This window comes from Eurosta solidaginis, chromosome 4 (genome assembly GCF_040869045.1).
Source record: "Eurosta solidaginis isolate ZX-2024a chromosome 4, ASM4086904v1, whole genome shotgun sequence".
NCBI classification, from domain to species: domain Eukaryota; kingdom Metazoa; phylum Arthropoda; class Insecta; order Diptera; family Tephritidae; genus Eurosta; species Eurosta solidaginis.
The window spans coordinates 143,266,994-143,288,429 of record NC_090322.1 but is presented as its reverse complement, the minus strand read 5'-3'; the positions used below and the strand labels follow the sequence as shown (position 1 = coordinate 143,288,429).

At 36.5% G+C, this 21,436-nt stretch overlaps 2 protein-coding genes across 9 annotated transcripts in view; one reads left to right on the top strand and one right to left on the bottom strand.

Annotated features, from left to right (window-relative positions):
• Nost (Nostrin) overlaps positions 1-21,436 on the bottom strand; it is a 388,434-nt gene that overhangs the window by 249,486 nt on the left and 117,512 nt on the right. The gene's annotated exons all lie outside the window — the stretch shown is intronic.
• Positions 1,201-8,260, top strand: LOC137250417 (uncharacterized). Of its 4 annotated transcripts, XR_010952939.1 has the most exons (3): positions 1,201-1,789; positions 2,018-6,534; positions 6,660-8,260. XR_010952939.1 is itself a non-coding variant. In XM_067783173.1 (2 exons), exon 2 carries the CDS (start codon positions 2,154-2,156, stop codon positions 3,330-3,332), a length of 1,179 nt encoding a protein of 392 aa, XP_067639274.1. In that variant the 5' UTR covers positions 1,201-1,789; positions 2,018-2,153; the 3' UTR covers positions 3,333-8,260. The 4 variants fall into 4 exon arrangements, 3 of the variants coding, with proteins under 3 accessions (XP_067639274.1, XP_067639275.1, XP_067639276.1); XM_067783173.1 differs by having other exon boundaries at positions 2,018-8,260; XM_067783174.1 differs by having other exon boundaries at positions 1,201-1,837; positions 2,018-8,260.

Below are 21,436 nucleotides of genomic sequence, written 5' to 3'. Positions count from 1 at the left end.
AAAACAGAAATACAAACCGATTTTGGACAAAGCTCGGACTTCGCGTGGACATGCCCAGAGTAGGTGGCTGCGGTTCCACAAATGACGGAAACACTGCTCGTCGAGTGATCATGAGATTTTTTCTGAAATAACTGGTGTTGACAAAGAGCTTCTTTTTCGATTAAAAATCATTTTGATTTGTTTATCCAGCCAGTTCGAAATAAACTCAAGCAAATTTGAAATATATTGCTTTGAGACAGCAAAACATTTTCAGGAGCTATGTTGCTGGTTGCCAATGACTTCTACGGTACATAAAGTCCTCCTGCATTCAAAAAAAAAAATAATAGAAAATACGGTGCTCCCACTAGGTTTTTTTGCAGAACAAGCTTCTGAATCGCGACATAAAATATACAAATCCGATAGACTGCATTACGCCCGCAGGAACAACCGCATCAATAACCTGTTAGACGTATTTAATAGAGCTATGGATACATCAGATCCATTAATTTCTACAACATTTTTAAAGAGACGCTTACAAAAGCGGAAGCGTTCGACACTTCCACCTGAAGTAATTGAAGTAATCGATAGAGGAATTTCAACTTGGCAACGAGCACGATGAAATTAATGAATGTGAAGAGTCTTGTTATGATTTAAATTTTTAAAATGAATTAGATTTAATCAAGTACTAAATGTTTTACTATAATTAAAATAAACGAATGAATTTCATGTTTGGATTAATGGTTGCAAAAGGGTTAATATTGATTTTTGGTCTTTAATGGGTTAATTTCCATTTTTTTAACAGAATTACTTTTACTCTTGAAATGCTAACAAGTTTTAATTTGAATACCATGATTTTGTTGGATTAATTAGTTTCGCACAGAAAAAGTGGTCATTTGACCTATAGTGCATTCTTGCTGTTTTTGTTCTAAGTTTTTCCCAATTGCCAAATTCAAAGCGATACGGGCAATCCCCGGTTAACTCATTATAAGTAGACAACATTTGGTTAATTCGTTGTAGTTCTATAAATAGAACAAAAACAGCAACAATGCCAAGTTTCTCTGAAAACCGCCTTAAAAACATGCATAACTTCAACACATAACTACATACGAATTATGTGATTTGTAGAAGATAATATATGCGAAAAAAGGCAATTGGGATAAACTTTACAACAACTGAGGCATGACGTAGCTGAATGCGTTTGTAACCATTTTGTGAAGACCCCAAAATTACAGGCTTTCGGGGCCTCCACAAATTTGGATTTTTCATATTAAAATTATAAACTGAAATATAATAATTTATATATATGGCATGAAATGAATTTTGTTATACATATATGTACATACATTTTGAATTAAATATACTTTGTACAATCATACATACATTTTAAAACATGTATAATTATAATACATATTACATTATATATAGGATATGAAAACTTTTATCGCAGAGTGTAAGAACTCACTTAATTATGCACAAACATACATACTTACGTATAAGCGAACAAGGAGAAATGGAATTGTCAAGCGATAGCGAACACACATGCGTACAAATATGTATTTAGTAATCTTAGCTTAGTTATAAGAACTTTTATTGTAAATCAACGGAAGCCGACTCAAAAATGGTATAAAAGGAGCGGCAAATTCATGAACAAGGCACTCTTGGCTTAGAAGTCGTAGAGTGAGCTATATAGTGGGCTGTGTTAAACATTCACCACGGAGCAGCTGGTGGTGTCAAACTTCAGCTGTTTATGCTAGGTATACCGCCGAGTCGTGTAAAACGTTCGAAGACTTCGTATTTTACTAGGGATCCGGTGAGTTGTGTAAAACACTCACCAATTATGTATTTTACAAGGGATCCGGTGAGTTGTGTGAAACGCTCACCGATTACGTATATTCACTAAGCATACTACCGAGGCGTGTAAAACACTCGGTGATTAACCATATTATCATCACATACATATATATATGTATATAGATTTTATTATTGATTGAAATAAATCATCATTTCATAACGTTAACTAACATCTTTTATTGTATAGGCGAACCCATTCGCTGAGTTATACCCCAGCTATAAACCCGCCTAACGGGGTTCGTTACAATTGGCGCCCGAGCAGGGACCCTTATACATATAAGGGGACATATATTTTATTTCACGGGAATATATAACAAGACAACATGGTCAAGGTAAATTGGATTTATTACCTGAAGATGGAAGATCTTTTGACATACGCGACCGAGTTTGGATTGAACAACAGCGGAACCGTCGATGAGTTGAGGAAGGAGTTCCCCCAATTTGTTAACCAAAATCCAAGCTATGAAACACGTTTCGCAGGGTTGGAAACAAAGCATTCCAAAACAACGTTAACCACCAATCAAGAAGGTCAAGGCAACAGTGGAACCGCTTCCGGAAGTCGACCAGCGACCCCGGTCAATAACATTGAAAGCGTAAGCATACCTACGATACCTAATATGTCATATCAATTTGCAGGACAACTGACCCAACCCCCGTCTACCGTCTGCGTAATGGACCGAGCACGAAAATGGGGAATTAAGTACGATGGCAAAGGTGACCCACTGAGTTTCGTCGAGAGAGTAGAAGAGATGGCGGAGGGATATGAAGTGGACATTAATTCAGTCCCGCGAGCGCTACCAGAATTATTCAAGGACCGAGCCCTGGTATGGCTGCGGAACAATAATCGCCACTGGAGCGAATGGAACAGTTTTAAATACGACTTTTTACGCTTCTTCTTGAGCGCATCATACTTCGAAAGGGAGATACGTCAGCGAACACAACGACCACGAGAGTCATTCAAGGATTACGTTTTGGAACTACAGAACCTTATGAAACACGCGAACCTCACCGAGGAACAAAGACTGCAAAGAATATACCGAAACTGCCGCAGTGAGTATCAATTATATATAAAACGAACTGAATTTCAGACGATCGAAGGCTTGGTGAGTCTGGCAGAGGACTTCAAAAATATCACGAATGGCAGAGAAGCGCAGAGAGTAGTGCCAAGAGCACTTCCAGCAAGGCGTTCAGATGTCCGGCATTTTTTCATACAAGAATTACCAGATGTAGAGCATAGTAGCAAGAATGGCAATGGCAATACACAGCGAAGTAACCCACCAACAAGACAAACGTATACGAATCCCAGGGCCGCGTGCAGGCGATGTGGTGAAAACGGACATCGTGCCTATGCGTGCCGCAATGAACGTCGAGACTTTTGTTGGGAATGTGGTCGGTTCGACATTCTCACAAAAAATTGTTGCCGCGCATCATCGGGAAACAACCGGAGACTCGATCAGACCCGAGGGGTGGGGTCTCCAGCAGTACAAATTCGGGAGGTCTAACTATTTTGAAGCAAACAGGATGACATATTTTGGCCGACGTAAAGATAAATGGCTGCAAAGTAACAGCAACAGTAGATACAGGAGCGACAAGGAGTTTTATGAGTCAGACATGTTCGAGGAGATTAGGTAAGGCGATTTTGAAACAGGTACGAATCCGAGTGGTATTGGGCGATGGTAGAGTCAGCACGATAAAGGAAGCAATGGTGGCAGACGTAAAGATCGAGAAAGAGAAGTACAACAGCGAAATACTCGTTCTTCCAGGACTAATAGAAGAATTTGTCATCGGCATGGACATACTTGCCAGGGCAAACACATCATTAAATTTCGACGGTCACACGGTAACGCTACAAGCAGAAGAGGCAAGCAAAGACACGGTTATGTGCAGGACAATAACTGAGGCAGGCGAGCCCGATGTAAACGATATGGAAGGACTAACTACGGACCAACAAAGCCCGTCTGAAAACACTACAAGAGTTAAGGATTTCCTAGACGAACAGATTCTTAGTTTCGATAATATGACTGGTACCTCAAATATCACGGCACATAAAATAATCATGCGTGATGATCGGCCGATAAAACAAAGATACTTTCCACGGAATCCGAAGATGCAGCAAACCATTGATATGGAGATAAATGAGCTATTGGAGAAGAGGGGGCATCGAGCCATCGCGAAGCCCGCATAGTGCACCGATCGTACTCGCAAGGAAGAAGAATGGTAAGTGGAGGTTATGTATAGACTATCGCCAGCTCAACGCACGCTCAGTCCCCGATGCATACCCACTACCACGGATCCAACACATACTAGACCGGCTAAGAAACGCGAAGTACATAAGTAGCCTGGATCTGAAAAACGGCTACTGGCAAATCCCTATGGAGGAAGGAAGTAAGCAATATACGGCGTTTACTGTACCTGGACGCGGGCTGTTTCAATAGCGCGTGATGCCATTTGGGCTTCTTTCAGCACCCGCAACATTTCAACGGGCTTTAGATCAAGTAATCGGCCCCGAATTAGAACCGAACACATTCCCATACCTAGATGACATCATAACTACAAGTTCAACGCTAGAGGAGCATATTAAACATCTAACGGAAGTGTTTAAACGCCTACGAAAAGCAAATTTAAGAATCAACGCCGAAAAGTGCGAATTTTTCAAGAAGCAACTGAAGTATCTGGGACATGTGGTAAGCGAAAAGGGTACACACACGGACCCAGATAAAGTAGCAGCGATTAAGGAATTGCAACCACCAACAAACGTAAGACAGTTAAGACGATTTTTATGCATAGCATCTTGGTACCGGCGCTTCGCACCAGAGTTTTCAAAAATAGCGCATCCGCTGACAACCATGTTAAAGAAGGGTAACAGATGGAAATGGACCGAAACACAAGAAACAGCATTTCAGACACTGAAGTATTCACTCACCGAAGCACCAGTACTGGCGTGCCCAGATTTTACACGAAGATTCACATTACAAACAGACGCGAGCGATTTTGGACTAGGAGCAGTCCTAACACAGGAGCTAGACGACGGAGAGCGGGTAATCGCGTACGCTAGCCGCCGCTTCAACAAAGTAGAAATTAATTATTTACCCACGGAGAAAGAGTGCTAAGCCACTGTATGGGCTATACGCAAAATGCGACCATATCTATAGGGCTACGAATTCACGGTAATTGCGGACCACTTATCATTGAAATGGTTGAACGCCATCGAAAGTCCTTCGGGACGTATTGCGAGATGGGCGTTAGAGTTGCAACAATACTCGTTCGATGTACAGTACAGGAAAGGTAAGCTGAACGTAGTAGCGGATGCGCTGTCACGACAGCCGCAAGATGCACAACTCAGCATACTGGAACACGAAAACGAAATATCGTGTAAATGGCTTGAAAAAAGGAAGGAGGAAGTTAAACGAAACCCGGAGAAGTTTCCAGACTACATAATTGAAAACGGTGAGTTATATCGCCACATAGCAGTTCAGATCGACGATCTAGACGCGATCCCGTGGAAACTATGTGTAGCGAAACCACAACGCGGTAAATTATTACAGGAAGTGCACGACAGCCCAAGCGCCAGACACATGGGTATCCGGAAGACAAGAGCTCGAGCAGCCACAAGGTACTACTGGCCAGGAATGTTTCGCGACATAAAACGGTATGTACAACAATGCCCAATCTGTCAAATTTACAAGCCTAATCAACAGCAAGCAGCGGGGAAAATGTTAACCCAATTTCCAGAAGAACCGTGGGCAACGGTGAGCGCAGATTTCGTTGGACCATTACCACGTTCAAAGCACGGCAATACCATGGTTCTAGTATTTCTAGATCGTTTCACCAAGTGGGTAGAGATCGTACCCTTACTTAAGGCAACAGCGGATAGCTCATCAAAGCAGTTAGAGAGCGTATAATATCACGATTTGGAGTTCCGAAGGTCATTATTACAGACAACGGCGCCCAGTTCACGAGCAGACAATTCAAGAGACTCCTTCAGGACTATGGAGTAAAGCACCAATTAACAGCACCCTATACACCACAAGAGAACCCAACGGAGAGGGCAAACCGAAACATCAAACGGATGTTGGCACAATTCACGGGAAAAGAAGAACGCAACTGCTACGAGTTATTACCAGAGATAATGCTAGCACTAAATTCGAGTGTATGCCAGGCAACAGGGTACAGCCCGGCATTCTTGGTACAAGGACGAGAGCCACGGATCCCTAACGCCCTATACGACGAACGAAAATTTGGCACAGGCGAGGCCACAACAACGGCAAATGAAAAAGTAGCGAAAATGAAGGAGATATTTGAAATGGTACGAAGAAACCAGCAACGTGCGTCAGCAGAACAGGCACGACATTATAATTTGCGGAGGAGGAAATGGAATCCGCCGATAGGAGACAGAGTTTTGGTAAAGGAACACCATCTGTCAAAGGCAACCGACAACTTTGCGGCCAAACTAGCACCAAAATTCAGCGGGCCCCATAGAACCACGAATTTTATTTCGCCAGTCATCGTCGAACTGGACAAAACGTTTCAAGGCAAGAAGAGAACAGCGCATCTAAGCGAGCTTAAACCATTTTACGAAAACAAGTTAATCAACGGGAGAAGCGAAAGTGCAACAAAACCTTCCACAGATGCCCATCTACATCTTTTCAAACACAACCGAAGAGTAAAATCACCGAAAACTACAAAGGAAGGCGTAGCACGACGGTAAATCACAATATGAACAAGTTTCAAAAATTTCAATCATTACCCTAATAATTATTACAATTACATTAACTTTATTTTCTATATTTTTCTATATTTTAATAATAATGCTCTAATAATCATAATAGCACTATTTATGATCATAGTAATAATCACAATAATAGTAACCATCACATTTATATAACCGGTAACAAAATTTGTCGGCAACCCTAATTTGGTACACGCCAAAACACGCTTATCTACTCCGTCTACCATAAACAGCAGCCGACTAACAATAACAAGGAACAAAGAAATGCAATGGTACAACAACAAACAACACGTGCAAACACGAAATATAAATGCAGTGGTACAACAACAACAAACACAAGGAATACAATAAAGGGCAAATGCACGCGCATACCAATAGTAACTAATATAAGTAATAGAAAATATCACAGCTACATGGTACAACAACAAACAACGCAAGCAAGCACGAAATGAAAAGATACAGTGGTACAACAACCACAAACACAAGCAATACCAGAAAGGGCAATACACGAGGATACCGACAGCAACTAACGTAAGAATTGCAAGGTATTAAAGCTACAGTAGTACAACAATAAAGGTCAACGTAACTTAAGAAGGAATAATTATTTGGTGACAACAACAACAAGTACGAAATTAGCAAACTCACACGTACATTTATACACATAAACATACGAAATTTTGCGAAATGGGAAACCTTGGGAAATTTAACGAAGGAAATACCAACACGGTTCGGGTTATGATTAGATGGTTTTGGACAAAATTTACAGCTTTGACGCGATGACAACGGATCAACAGAGGCGCCGAGGTAACAATCACGAGCCGGAAGTTAGGGGGTGATGTGAGACCCCAAAATTACAGGCTTTCGGGGCCTCCACAAATTTGGATTTTGTATATTAAAATTATAAACTGAAGTATAATAATTTATATATATGGCATGAAATGAATTTTCTTATACATATATGTACATAAATTTTGAATTAAATATACTTTGTACAATCATACATACATTTTAAAACATGTATAATTATAGCACATATTACATTATATATAGGATATGAAAACTTTTATCGCAGAGTGTAAGAACTCACTTAATTATGCACAAACATACATACTTACGTATAAGCGAACAAGGAGAAATGTAATTGTCAAACGATAGCGAACACACATGCGTACAAATATATATTTAGTAATCTTAGCTTAGTTATAAGAACTTTTGTTGTAAATCAACGGAAGCCGACTCAAAAATGGTATAAAAGGAGCGGTGAGTTGTGTGAAACGCTCACCGATTACGTATATTCACTAAGCATACTACCGAGGCGTGTAAAACACTCGGTGATTAACCATATTATCATCACATACATATATATATGTATATAGATTTTATTATTGATTGAAATAAATCATCATTTTATAACGTTAACTAACATCTTTTATTGTATCGGCGAACTCATTCGCTGAGTTATACCCCAGCTATAAACCCGACTAACGGGTTCGTTACAATTTCAACTATCGTAGGAGTGCGGGTTCGACTCCCACTCTCGGGAGAAAAGGCTTTGAAGAGATTTACAAGGTATAAACGATGTCACGTTGTTTAACTTTTTCCCAAATTATTAAATAAATTATAAAATTAAAAATGGCTTGAAATAAATGTTTTCATACATTTAAAGGCGATACGGGCAATCCCCGGTTAACTCATTATATTGTAGATTCTAACCTACCAGAATACTTAAGGGTCAATATAAAATACGGCAATGATATACACAACATAGACACTCGTAGAAGAAATAGGGGGACTCATGTAACCGTATAAATGCCTTATAAAGTGTGTAAACGTATAAATTTATCTAGTTTACGCACGAGCTGTCAAATTTTGTATGAAAAATCATTTACACAATATGCATAAATTTACGCGCACATTTCATTGTGTAAACGCGGTAAACTCAAAGGAATGCAACCTTGCAGACATTACAGACGGCATTTTCATCAAAAATATCCAACATCAGCAAGTAAAGGCGTTTTAGTTTTGATTTTTCACTTAATCTTGGTATTTTTTAATTTGTATAACAATCAAAAAAAATTTTTTGGAAATAATACAGCTGAAAAACAATCAAGTTTATCAAGAGTATTACTAGGTGCTTTCATATAACAGCGTGTGTAAATGGATATAATTTTACACCTTATAAGTTTATATGCTATCATGAGTCCCCCTAATGATTTTAAATTACCTGCGTTCAGATGTGAGTCAAATAAATGTAATCTTCAATACAAAGGGCTAAAATGTGTTAATGAATTACCTAATAACATTAAGCAATGCAATAGCAAAACTAAATTTAAAAGACATTTTTTTTGAATATTGTAAAACTAGTTTTACTTCTTAGATTATAGCAAAGAGTCTCATATTTATAAATACTTTTTTTTTTCTCTCCCTGCATTTATAAATATTTTTTCACCTCTTTATTTATGTTTTACTTTATGAAAGAATGAAAGCATATATGCTTTATCCCTTGAGTTCTTATAGGCTTAAGTTACTTGTAATTAGTTTTAAGCCTACTCTGTAAGAAATTTGTTTTGATCTAGACTCAATAGAGTCGTAATAAATAAATAATTATAATAATAACAGATGCCAGCTGCCGTTCTTCCGTCATCGAATTTCGATCCATCCGTGAACCAGACCTCTGAATCAGAGTCATTATAGGGATTCCCTGTTTCCCAGTGGTTCCTGTCCACAATGGACACTTCAAAGTTCCGTGAGATTTTGGCTTATTGGACATTACGTCACGCAGTTGTAACGTGGTATTTCCTATGAATTTTCTTATTACTTTCATATGCCCTATCATGTTTCCTGGCTTCAACTCCGAAATATTTTGAAGTCTTAGGGCGCCTAGTGTTGCCTCTTTCTCTATCAGAATAGGGAAGGGAGGTTTTCCCAATAAAGAACTAAGTACATCAGCAGGGGACGTTCTCATTGCACCTAGTCGATGTAGTTTGCTTAGGTTTGCTGTTGCCGTTCTTTGCGTGGCCTTCCGCGACCAAACTAGGGAAGCATAGGTGACTATTGGCCTTACAACAGTATTAAATGTCAAGTATACCATTTTTCGAGATATCCTTTATGTTTTGCCGAAGAGTGGAGTACAGGCGAAGAAAGCTCTTATTACTTTGTTTAGGATAGCATCCAAATGAACATTCCACGTGAGGGTTCAATCCATAGGTATTTTGCCTCCATTGAGAATTTGTTTTTTAGTTCCACACAGGGATGGTTCTGGGGTGGATGCTTTCCTTTTCCGGGTGAAAGGCGCTATGACAGTTTTGTTAGGATTGATAGACAGTCCTTTGGTATCGCACAACCTCTCTATGATGCGAAGGGCTAGTTGCATGCGATCTGATATTGTGCATCCTGTGATGCAAATAACTATGTCATGTTGATATACTAACTTACTTACTTAATTGCCGCTTAACCGTCTAAACGGTTATGGCTAAGCACGCCAGTCGCTCCTTCGCTCCGCCAACCGGCGCCAATTCGTCACACCAAGGGAGTTTAAATCGCTTTCCACCTGGTCCTTCCAACGGAGTGGGGGCCGCCCTCTACCTCTGCTTCCATAGGCGGGTTCCGATAGAAACACTTTCTTGGCCGGAGCATCATCTTTCATTCGCATAACATGACCTAGCCAGCGCAGCAGCTGCGTTTTAATTCGCTGGATTATGTTGATGTCTGCGTATAGCTCGTACAGCTCATCATTAAATTTTCTTCGGCAGTCGCCATCGCCAACGCGTAGAAGTCCATAAATCTTTCGAAGAACTTTTTTCTCGAAACCTTTCAAAGCCCCTTCATCTGATGTTGTCATGGTCCATTTTTTGCACCATATAGCAGGACGGGTGCGATAATTAACTTGTAAAGCATGATTTTCGTTTGCCTAGAGAGTACTTTTCTTTTCAATTGCCTACCTAATCCAAAGTAGCATTTATTGGCAAGATGGATTCTTCGCTGGATTTCAGTGCTGATGTTGTTGCTAGTGTTGTGCTGGTTCCCAAATAAATGAAGTCGTTTACTATTTCGAAATTATGGCCGTCAACAGTAGCGTGGTTGCCAAGGCGCGAATGAGCTGACTCTTTGCTCGATGACAACAGGTACTTCGTTTTGTCCTCATTCACCGCAAATGCGCTGACTCTTTGCTCGATGACAGCAGGTACTTCGTTTTGTCATCAAACCCATCCTTACCGCTTCTTTTTCCAGTTTGGAGTACGCAGAACTAACAGCTAATATATGATGTACTAATATCATATAATATATAACTGCGCATCTTTGCACAGGCCATTCTAGGACTTTTGCAAAATATTCCATAGGTCCCATATAATGCACCATATGTGACCTATGAAAATGTGGCTTATGACTCAAAATTGAAATTGAGTCATAAGCCACCTTTTCATAGGCCGGGTCACATATATGTATTTCATACTAAATTTGTCTTAAACAAGTAAGGAAGTCTAAGTTCGGGTGAAACCGAACATTACATACCCAGCTGTACACCTGAAATGCTGTTGTTGATTGTTTTGTGTGCTTAATAGTGTTACAAGGCTGATAATACATATACATATGGTTCTATTCTGAACTAACTTTCGTTAAAAAGAAGCAAAAAGGATACAGAGGATAACACCAATGACCTTGAGCGGGTAATAATGCAGTTTTCCTTCAGATATGGGGATTTCCCTACTGTTTACAACTAAGTATGTATAAAAACAAGTAAGGAAGACTAAGTTCGGGTGTAACCGGACAAAATAAGGGAAAATCAGCATGTAGGAAAATGAACGTAGGGTAACCCTGGAATGTGTTTGTATGACAAGGGTATCAAATGAAAGGTGTTGATGAGTATTTTTAAAGGGAGTGGGCCATAGTTCTATAGGTGGACGCTAGAATGTGTTTGTACGATATGGGTATCAAATTAAAGGTATTAATTAGGGTTTTAAAAAGGAGTGGCCTTTAGTTTTATATGTGAAGGCCTTTTCGAGATATCGACTAAAATGTGGATCAGGGTGACCCAGAACATCATCTGTCGGGTAACGCTATTTGATTTTTATATGTAATACCACGAACAGTATTTCATGATTCAAAGGGCTTTTGATCTCGGCTGCAGAACCCTTTCATTTTCTTCTACTTAATATGGTAGGTGTCACGCCCAAAAAACCAATGCAGTTACCATGTTTCATCCCTTTTTTCCTATTACGTATAGAATTAGAAGAATTATGGTATTTTTTTTCATTTTACGAAATTTTCGATATCGAAAAAGTGGGCGTGGTCATAGTCGGATTTCGCCCATTTTTAATACCAAGATAAAGTGAGTTAAAGTATTAACGGCCAAGAGGAAGGACAGACGTTCGACTGTGTATAAAAAATGGGCGTGGCTTCAACCGATTTCGCCCATTTTCACAGAAAACAGTTGCCGCCATAAAAGCTATTCCCTTACCAAATTTCACAAGGAGTGGTAAATTTTGGTTCGACTTATGGCATTAAAAGTATTCTAGACAAATTAAATGAAGCCACGCCCATTTTGGAATTTTCTTTTATTTTTGTATTTTGTTGCACCATATCATTACTGGAGTTGAATGTTGACATAATTTACTTATATACTGTAAAGATATTATATTTTTTGTTAAAATTTGACTTAAAATTTTTTTTTAAAAGTGGGCGTGTTCGTCATCCGATTTTAATAGTTTTTTTATCACACATATAGTAATAAGAGTAACGTTGCTGCCAAATTACAGCTTGCAAAACTTTTAAATTACCCTCTTTTAAAAGTGGGCGGTGCCACGCCCATTGTCCAAAACTTTACTAATTTTCTATTCTGCGTCATAAGGTCAACCCACCTACCAAGTTCCATCGCTTTATCCGTCTTTGGTAATGAATTATTGCACATTTTCGGTTTTTCGAAATTTTCGATATCGAAAAAGTGGGCGTGGATATGGTCCGATTTAAATAACGATCTGAGATCCGTGCCCAGGAACTTACATACCAAATTTCATTAAGATACCTCAAAATTTACTCAAGTTATCGTGTTACGGACGGATATGGCTAAATGAATTTCTTTTTTCGCCCAGATCATTTTGATATATAGAGAGATATAGAAGTCTATATCTATCTCGATTATTTTATGCCGTTACGGATTACCGATATGCGAACAAAGTTAATATACTCTGTGAGCTCTGCTTAGCTGAGTATAAAAAGTATAAAAAGGGCAGGGTTATTAACGAAATGTTCCAAATTTTACTAGAAATAGCTTATTACCTGCTCCTACGCACTTTTACAAAATCTTTTATACAAAAGAAGGCGATTTAACCGATTTAGTCCATTTTTACTGAAAATATTTCCTGTTAAAAGGCATACATGTGCACCAAATTTTTCGTCGAGTTATGGCTCCAGAAACGTTGGGAAATGCATTGTAAGAAAGGGGCAGTGCCACGCCAATTTTTCAAGATTTGAATTTTTCCCATTTCTTATTATAATGGCACAAAATACGATTGCTACAAAACTATTTTTCGCTAAGATTTAACTTATTACATTTGCCTCCGACCCTTTTTATAGTCATTTATATAAAAGTGGGTGTGGTCCTTAACCAATCTTATTCAATTTTACTAGAAATATTTCCTGCTATAAGGAAAATATGTGCACAATTTCATTACGATATGTTAATTTTTCTTCGAGTTATGGCTCCCGAAACATAAAAAATGGCTTAGTCATAAAAGGGGCGGTGCCACGCCTTTTTTTTAAATTTGAAGTTTCTCCTATTATTTGTTATAAATCCACTTGGGAAATGAAATACCATTGATATAAAGCTCTTTTTTGCAAAGATATAGCTTATTTTATTCGTCCACGACCCTTTTAAAAATCTTTTATATAAAAGTGGGTATGGGCCTTAATCGATTTCGTTAATTTTTTTTCAAAGTATTCCTTATAGTAAAGACAACCTCTCTGCCGAATTTTGTTATGATAGGTTTAACGATTTTTGATTTATGATTAATAATATTTGTAAAATTGATTTTATCAAGAGTCTCAATATCAGTCCACACGTCAAATTTCAACATTCTAGGTTTATTATTTACTAAATAATCAGGTTTTTTGCTTTCCAAAATGTTGTATATATAAAAAGTGGGCGTCGTTATCATCCGATTTCGCTCGTTTTCAATACCAATCTATTCTGGTTCCAGATAAGCTCGTGTACCAAATTGGTGAAGATATCTCAATACTTACTCAAGTTATCATGTTGACGGACAGACGGACGGACGGACGGACGGACATGGCTCAATCAATTTTTTTTCGATACTGATGATTTTGATTTATGGCAGTCTATATCTATCTCGATTCCTTTATACCTGTACAACCAACCGTTATCCAATAAAAGTTATAATACCCTGTGTACAAGTACAGCTGGGTATAAAAATGGTTACTAAGCTATTTTTGAGAATTATTTAATTTTTCTATACCATTTTTATACCTTTCATGAACATGAAATGGTATATTAACTTTGGTCCGATGTTTGTAACGTTGAGAAATATAGAAGATAGACTCACCATTAAGTGTACCGAATTGATCAGGGCGACGAACTGAGTTGATATAGCCGTGTCCGTCTGTCCGTCCGTCTGTCTGTTTTAACGCAAACTAGTCCCTCAAATTTCGAGATATCGCAATGAAGTTTGGCACAAGGATGTATTTTTGAATTATATTAGACATTTGTCGGATCCGGTAGGATCGGTCCAGTATAACATATATCTCCCATACAACCGATCGTTCAGATAAGACGATTTTGGTCATTCCTGCCTCAATTTAGAAAGTATAAACGTGAAACTCGGTGATATATATTCTAATATATCATAAAAGATTTCCTGAAAAAATCACTTTGATCGGAGCTATATGTATATAGTATATACCTATCCCATACAACCGATCGTTCAGATAAGACGATTTTGGTTATTCCTGCCGCAATTTAGAAAGTATAAACGTGAAACTCGGTGATATATATTCTAATATATCATAGAAGATATCCTGAAAAAATCACTTTGATCGGAGCTATATATAGTATATATCCCATACAACCGATCATTCAGATAGAAAGATTTTTGGCCATTTCTCCCTTAGTTTCCAATATGAAAACGTGAAACTTGTATCATAGAATATCATAGAAGATTTCCTGTAAAAATCATTTCGCTCGGAGCTATATATAATATATATCCCATACAACCGATCGTTCAGATTAGGGTTTTTTGCCATTTTTTTATTTTGTGTTTATCTTAAAAATCGTTTCGGTATGTGTAGTTCCAATATTGATATAAATAAAGGAACTATTTTAATGTAAAAATTAATATATTTTATTAACGCTTAAAAATCGGTTGTACATAAATCGAATTTTCACAAGAATGAAAATTTTTGAAGTAAACAAAATTCAAAATTGAAAATTAAAAATACATGAATATAAAAAAATAACAACATTACAAATTATTGTAAAGTTAAAATTATAAAAAACCCTACAATACAAATTAAAAGTAACTCTCTTTTTAAGTGTATTGTTAGTGTTGTTTGTATCTGTTGTTTCAATTATTGCTGGTTTTAATCTGTCAATTGGAATAGTTTTAATAGTATCATTGATTTCCAATTTAAAATATTTTTGTTCCTTTTTCCACAATATTGTAAGGTCCCTCATATGGTTGCTGTAATGAGCGTTTATCTATAACTCGAACAAATGCAAATTTACAAGTTTGAAGATCTTTTGGAACATAAATTCCTGTATCACAATTTCTATGAAGACTTAAATTTGATTTAATATTCCGAAAATGTTCACGTAAACTACTTGAAATTTCAGTTGATGAACTATTCTCAGCTGATGGAACAACAAGTTTCCCCGGTAAACGTACATTTTGATCAAAAACCATTTCCGCCGGTGTAGCTGAAATAGCCTCTTTGTAAATAGATCGCAACCCAAGTAGTATGACAGGTAACTCGTCATACCAATTGTTTGATCCATCTCTAGCCATTATAGTAACTTTTAGCTGCCTATGAAACCTTTCAACCATACCATTTCCTTGAGGGTGATAAGCCGAAGTAGTAATATGATGACTACCGAGTAATTTGGTTAACTCTAAAAACAATTTTGATGTGAATTGGCTACCTTGGTCGGTGGTTATTTTCAATGGAACTCCAAAACGAGATATGTATTCTTTGAAAAATTTGTTCGCAATTGTTGACGCTGAAATATCTTTTTGAGCATATGCCTCTGGCCAACCATTAAATCTATCAATTATTGTTAAAACAGAACGACGTCCTTTCGAAATAGGTAACGCTCCAACTATATCTAGATGTATATGCTCAAATCTATTCTTAGGAATGGGAATTTTGACAACAGGAGACTTTGTGTGACGATAAACTTTGGATTTTTGACAGTTTAGACACTCTTTTGACCAACTATTAATATCTTTAGTCATGTTAGGCCAAAAATATTTTTTAATTATGAGTCGTCGTGTAGCTCTTGTACCAGGATGTGCAATTCCATGCAGCATGTCAAATACCGTCTTCCGTAATTACTCTTCCGTATCTCCAGAAACTTCACACCAAATATTAAAATTTAATATAGGTATATTAATTAACTTCAAATTTAAAAATTGTATTTTAGATATTAGTTCGTTTAAATCACTGTCATTTTGGTGTTCGCTTTGTAAAATTTTGAAATTCAGCTCTGTATTGAGTATTGCATTAACCTCGAAAGCTCTAGATAGCGTATCTGCTACAACATTGGATTATCCTTTAATGTATTGTATGTCATCAGTAAATTGTGCTATAAACTCCAAATGTCTCGTTTGTCTGGGACTCCGTTCGTTTTTTGAATTTAAAGCTGTAGTTAAAGGTTTGTGGTCCGTAAAAACTGTAAATTGTCGTCCTTCCAAAAGATATCGAAAATGTTTTATATTTAAATAAATTGCCAATAATTCTCTATCAAATGCGCTGTACTTAATTTCGGTTGGAGAAAGTTTTTTAGAAAAGAATGCAAGAGGTTCAATTTTGTTATTATACGTTTGTTGTATAACACCACCAATAGCCGTATTAGATGCATCTACTGTTAAAGATAATTTGGCATCTTTGTTAAAATGATTTAACAATATCGTAGATGCAAATTTATCCTTAATGAATTCAAAAGCTTCACTCGATATATCGGCCCATATTAAAGTTTTGTCACGTTTCTTACTTGTTCTGTTAATTAGATCATAAATTTTGTTCGTAAATTCTGCTAATTTTGGAATATATCTATGGTAATAGTTTACCATGCCTATAAATTTTTGGGCTTGCTTAACTGATTTCGGACGTTCGAAATTGCGAATAGCTGCTACCTTTTCGTCAGAAGGTCGAATACCTGTACCAGAAATATTATGTCCTAAAAAGTCTATATTTGATACGCCAAAAGTACATTTACTTGGTTTAATGTTTAAACCGTACTCTGAAAGGCATTGAAAAAGTATACGCAAATGTTTTAAATGTTGTTCTTCGTCTTTACTTGCAATAAGTAAGTCGTCGATATAGGAATATACAAAATCTAAGTCACTGACTAATTCGTTAATGAATCTTTGGAAAGTTTGTGCAGAATTTCTAAGTCCGAAGGGCATTCGCATGAATTCAAACATACCGAAAGGAGTTGTAATCGCAGTTTTATAAATGTCTTCCTCAGCCATAGCAATTTGGTGATATGCTCTAAGTCTAATTTCGAAAATATATTTTTATTACGAAGATTCATATTAAAATCTTGTATGTGTGGTAAAGGATAACGATCCGGCACAGTTACAATATTTAATCTCCTAAAATCAGCGCAAGGACGCCAATCATTCAATTCTTTTTTAGGTACTAAGTGAAGCAGAGATGCTACTGAAGAATTTGAAGGCCGACAAATGCCTGTTTTAACTATAAAATCAAATTCCGTTTTAGCGACCGTGTATTTTATCGGATCTAAGCGCCTGGGTCTAGAAAATGGAAGACTACCTTCCGTTACAAGTCGATGTACCGTTGTATGTTTAACAGGTTTCGTATAATCTGGTTCTGCAATAAGTGACGGAAACTCTCTTAATAATTTCGTAAATTTATTATCAACCGCAAATAACTTTGGTAAAGCAATGCCAATAAAAGAAGAAATGGTATTGACTGAAAGATTTGTTAAGGGATCTACTAAGCGCTTATGTTTCATATCAATAAGGAGACCATAGTTACAAAGAAAGTCTTCTCCAATTATTGGCTTAGCTATATCCGCTATCAAAAATGTAAAGGGAAATTCACGTCTTAAACCTAAATTTACGTTTAAAAGCCTTTTCCCGTATATGGAAATTGTTGAACCATTAGCTGCTGTAAGAATTATATCTGTACTTTTCGTATATGGAAATTTACACAATGGTAACACTGAAATTTCTGCTCCACTATCGATCAAAAAATGTAGTTTATTATCTTTATCAAAAATGAACAAGCGACGAGTTGAAAATTCCCAATTACCGTTGTTCGTCGCTGCAACAACGGTTGAATTTAGTTTGTTGAATCATTATTTTTATACTCAGTTGAGCAGAGCTCACAGAGTATATTAAGTTTGATTGGATAACGGTTGGTTGTACATATATAAAGGAATCGAGATAGATATAGACTTCCATATATCAAAATAATCAGGATCGAAAAAAAATTTGATTGAGCCATGTCCGTCCGTCCGTCCGTTAACACGATAACTTGAGTAAATTTTGAGGTATCTTGATGAAATTTGGTATGTAGGTTCCTGAGCACTCATCTCAGATCGCTATTTAAAATGAACGATATCGGACTATAACCACGCCCACTTTTTCGATATCGAAAATTTCGAAAAACCGAAAAAGTGCGATAATTCATTACAAAAGACCGATAAAGCGACGAAACTTGGTAGATAAGTTGAACTTATGACGCAAAATAGAAAATTAGTAAAATTTTGGACAATGGGCGTGGCACCGCCCACTTTTAAAAGAAGGTAATTTAAAACTTTTGCAAGCTGTAATTTGGCAGTCGTTGAAGATATCATGATGAAATTTGGCAGGAACGTTACTCTTATTACTATATGTACGCTTAATAAAAATTAGCAAAATCGGAGAAGGACCACGCCCACTTTTAAAAAAAAATTTTTTTTAAAGTAAAATTTTAACAAAAAATTTAATATCTTTACAGTATATAAGTAAATTATGTCAAGATTCAACTCCAGTAATGATATGGTGCAACAAAATACAAAAATAAAAGAAAATTTAAAAATGGGCGTGGCTCCGCCCTTTTTCATTTAATTTGTCTAGGATACTTTTAACGCCATAAGTCGAACAAAAATTAACCAATCCTTTTGAAATTTGGTAGGGGCATAGATTTTATGGCGTTAACTGTTTTCTGTGAAAATGGGCGAATTCGGTTGATGTCACGCCCAGTTTTTATACACAGTTGTCCCTCTGTCCTTCCGCATGGCCGTTAACACGATAACTTGAGCAAAAATCGATATATCTTTACTAAGCTCAGTTCACGTACTTATCTGAACTCACTTTATCTTGGTATGAAAAATGAACGAAATCCGACTATGACACGCCCACTTTTTCGATATCGAAAATTACGAAAAATGAAAAAAATGCCATAATTCTATACCAAATACGAAAAAAGGGATGAAATATGGTAAGGTAATTGGATTGTTTTATTGACGCGAAATATAACTTTAGAAAAAACTTTATAAAATGGTTGTGACACCTACCATATTAAGTAGAAGAAAATGAAAAAGTTCTGCAGGGCGAAATAAAAAACCCTTAAAATCTTGGCAGGTATTACATATATAAATAAATTAGCGGTATCCAACAGATGATGTTCTGGGTCACCCTGGTCCACAAATTGGTCGATATCTGGAAAATGCCTTCACATATACAACTACCACCACTCCCTTTTAAAACTCTCATTAATACCTTTAATTTGATACCCATATCGTACAAACTCATTCTAGAGTCACCCCTGGTCCAACTTTATGGCGATATTTCGAAAAGGCGAACACCTATAGAACGAAGGCCCACTCCCTTTTAAAAATACTCATTTTCATTTGATACCCATATTGTACAAACAAAGTCTAGAGTCACCCCTGGTCCAGAAAGGCCCACTCCCTCTTAAAATACTCATTAACTCCTTTCGTTTGATACCCATATTGCACAAACGAATTCTAGAGTCACCCCTGGTCCACCTTTATGGCGATATCTCGAAAAGGGGTCCACCTATAGAACTAAGCCCCACGCCCTTTTAAAATAATCATTAACACCTTTCATTTGATACCCATATCGTACAAACGCATTCTAGAGTCAACCCTGATCCACCTTTATGGCTATATCCCTAAATGGCGTCCACCTATAGAACTATGGCCCACTCCCTCATAAAATACTCTTTAATGCCTTTCATTTGATACACATGTCATACAAACACATTCCAGGGTTTCCCTCGGTTCATTTTCCTACATGGTTATTTTCCCTTATGTTGTCACCATAGCTCTCAACTGAGTATGTATCGTTCGGTTACACCCGAACTTAACCTTCCTTACTTGTTATTATAAGAACACGGTTGTTCACAATTTTGGGCATTACTTCCAAACTTGTAGTGAAATCTTCACAGCCAATTTGGATTATTACGCGAATGAATTTCTAAAATAATTTCTGGAATTCGACCGTGATTTAGATTGATTTTGATAAACATGAGTTTTTATTTCAGGTAATTCTAAAGAAAGTTTTTGAAAATTTTCAAACATCAAAGAAGTAGTTTTTACCAAATTTTCAACAACAGAATTTTGCGCTACTGAATTCGAAACCGCGTTAACCGAATATACTTCATTTTTATTTATGACTTCCCAAATATTATCAGCGAGTTTTGTCAATTTATTTATATTAGTTGAATTGGAATAGCTAAAATCGCACTTAAATTTTTGGGAAGTTTTCTTATCCAAATCTTTTTAAGAATATTTTCACTGAAATTTGAACCGGCAAGTAAAATCAATGATCGATAAAATTCTGAGGGTTTACGATCTCCCATCTCAGAATCACTAAAAATTTTGTCTAGCTTTGAACTTTCACTTAATGAATGCCTTTCTATTAAGATTTTCTTAAGTTCAGAAAACTTATTAACTTGGGGGGATTTTGAATAAAATCTAAAACCGTTAAAATTACTTCCTGTGGAAGCGCGGTAATAATATGTTCATATTTTGTGTTTTCTTGCGTTATATTTTTAGTACTAAATTGTGTTTCTGCATGGATAAACCAAGCTTCTGGACAACTAGTTCAAAATTGTGGAAGTTTAATTGATGTTGCGGAAATTTCATTTGATCTTATATTTTCGTAAGGATTCGAAATATGATCAGAAAAATTCTCATTCGGTAAATCAATTAGTGAGTCGTTTAAATTGTTTGTGAGTGTAGTTTGTATGTTGTGTGTATTGTTGTGTGGGGAGTGAAACATATTAACCGTTTTGAAAAAGAAAGTTAGAGAATAAAATAGCAAATTTGACAAAGATTGACAAAAAATCGTTCCCTGTTAGAAAATCAATAAAACAAAATTAATCTAAATCAGTAAAACATTTATATAGTTTATATTAAATAAATACTATACTGAATTGAAGGAAGAGTTCACAATTGAAAATTTTTCAATTTTGCTACTATCTTATGGAATATAAATAGTCCTATATAAGTTACCAATTGAATGTAAATAAATTGACTTAATTACTCGAGATTAAGTATCTTAACCAGAAAAGAACAATTCAAAAATAACAAGATTCGAAACCAAACACAAAAATAGTATATTTAATAGTTAAACAAATATATATGTAAATATGAAGAATTGATCTCAC

Excerpts from the sequence above, each read along its gene's own strand:
- LOC137250417 (XM_067783173.1), top strand. The coding sequence starts at position 2,154 with ATGGTCAAGGTAAATTGGATTTATTACCTGAAGATGGAAGATCTTTTG.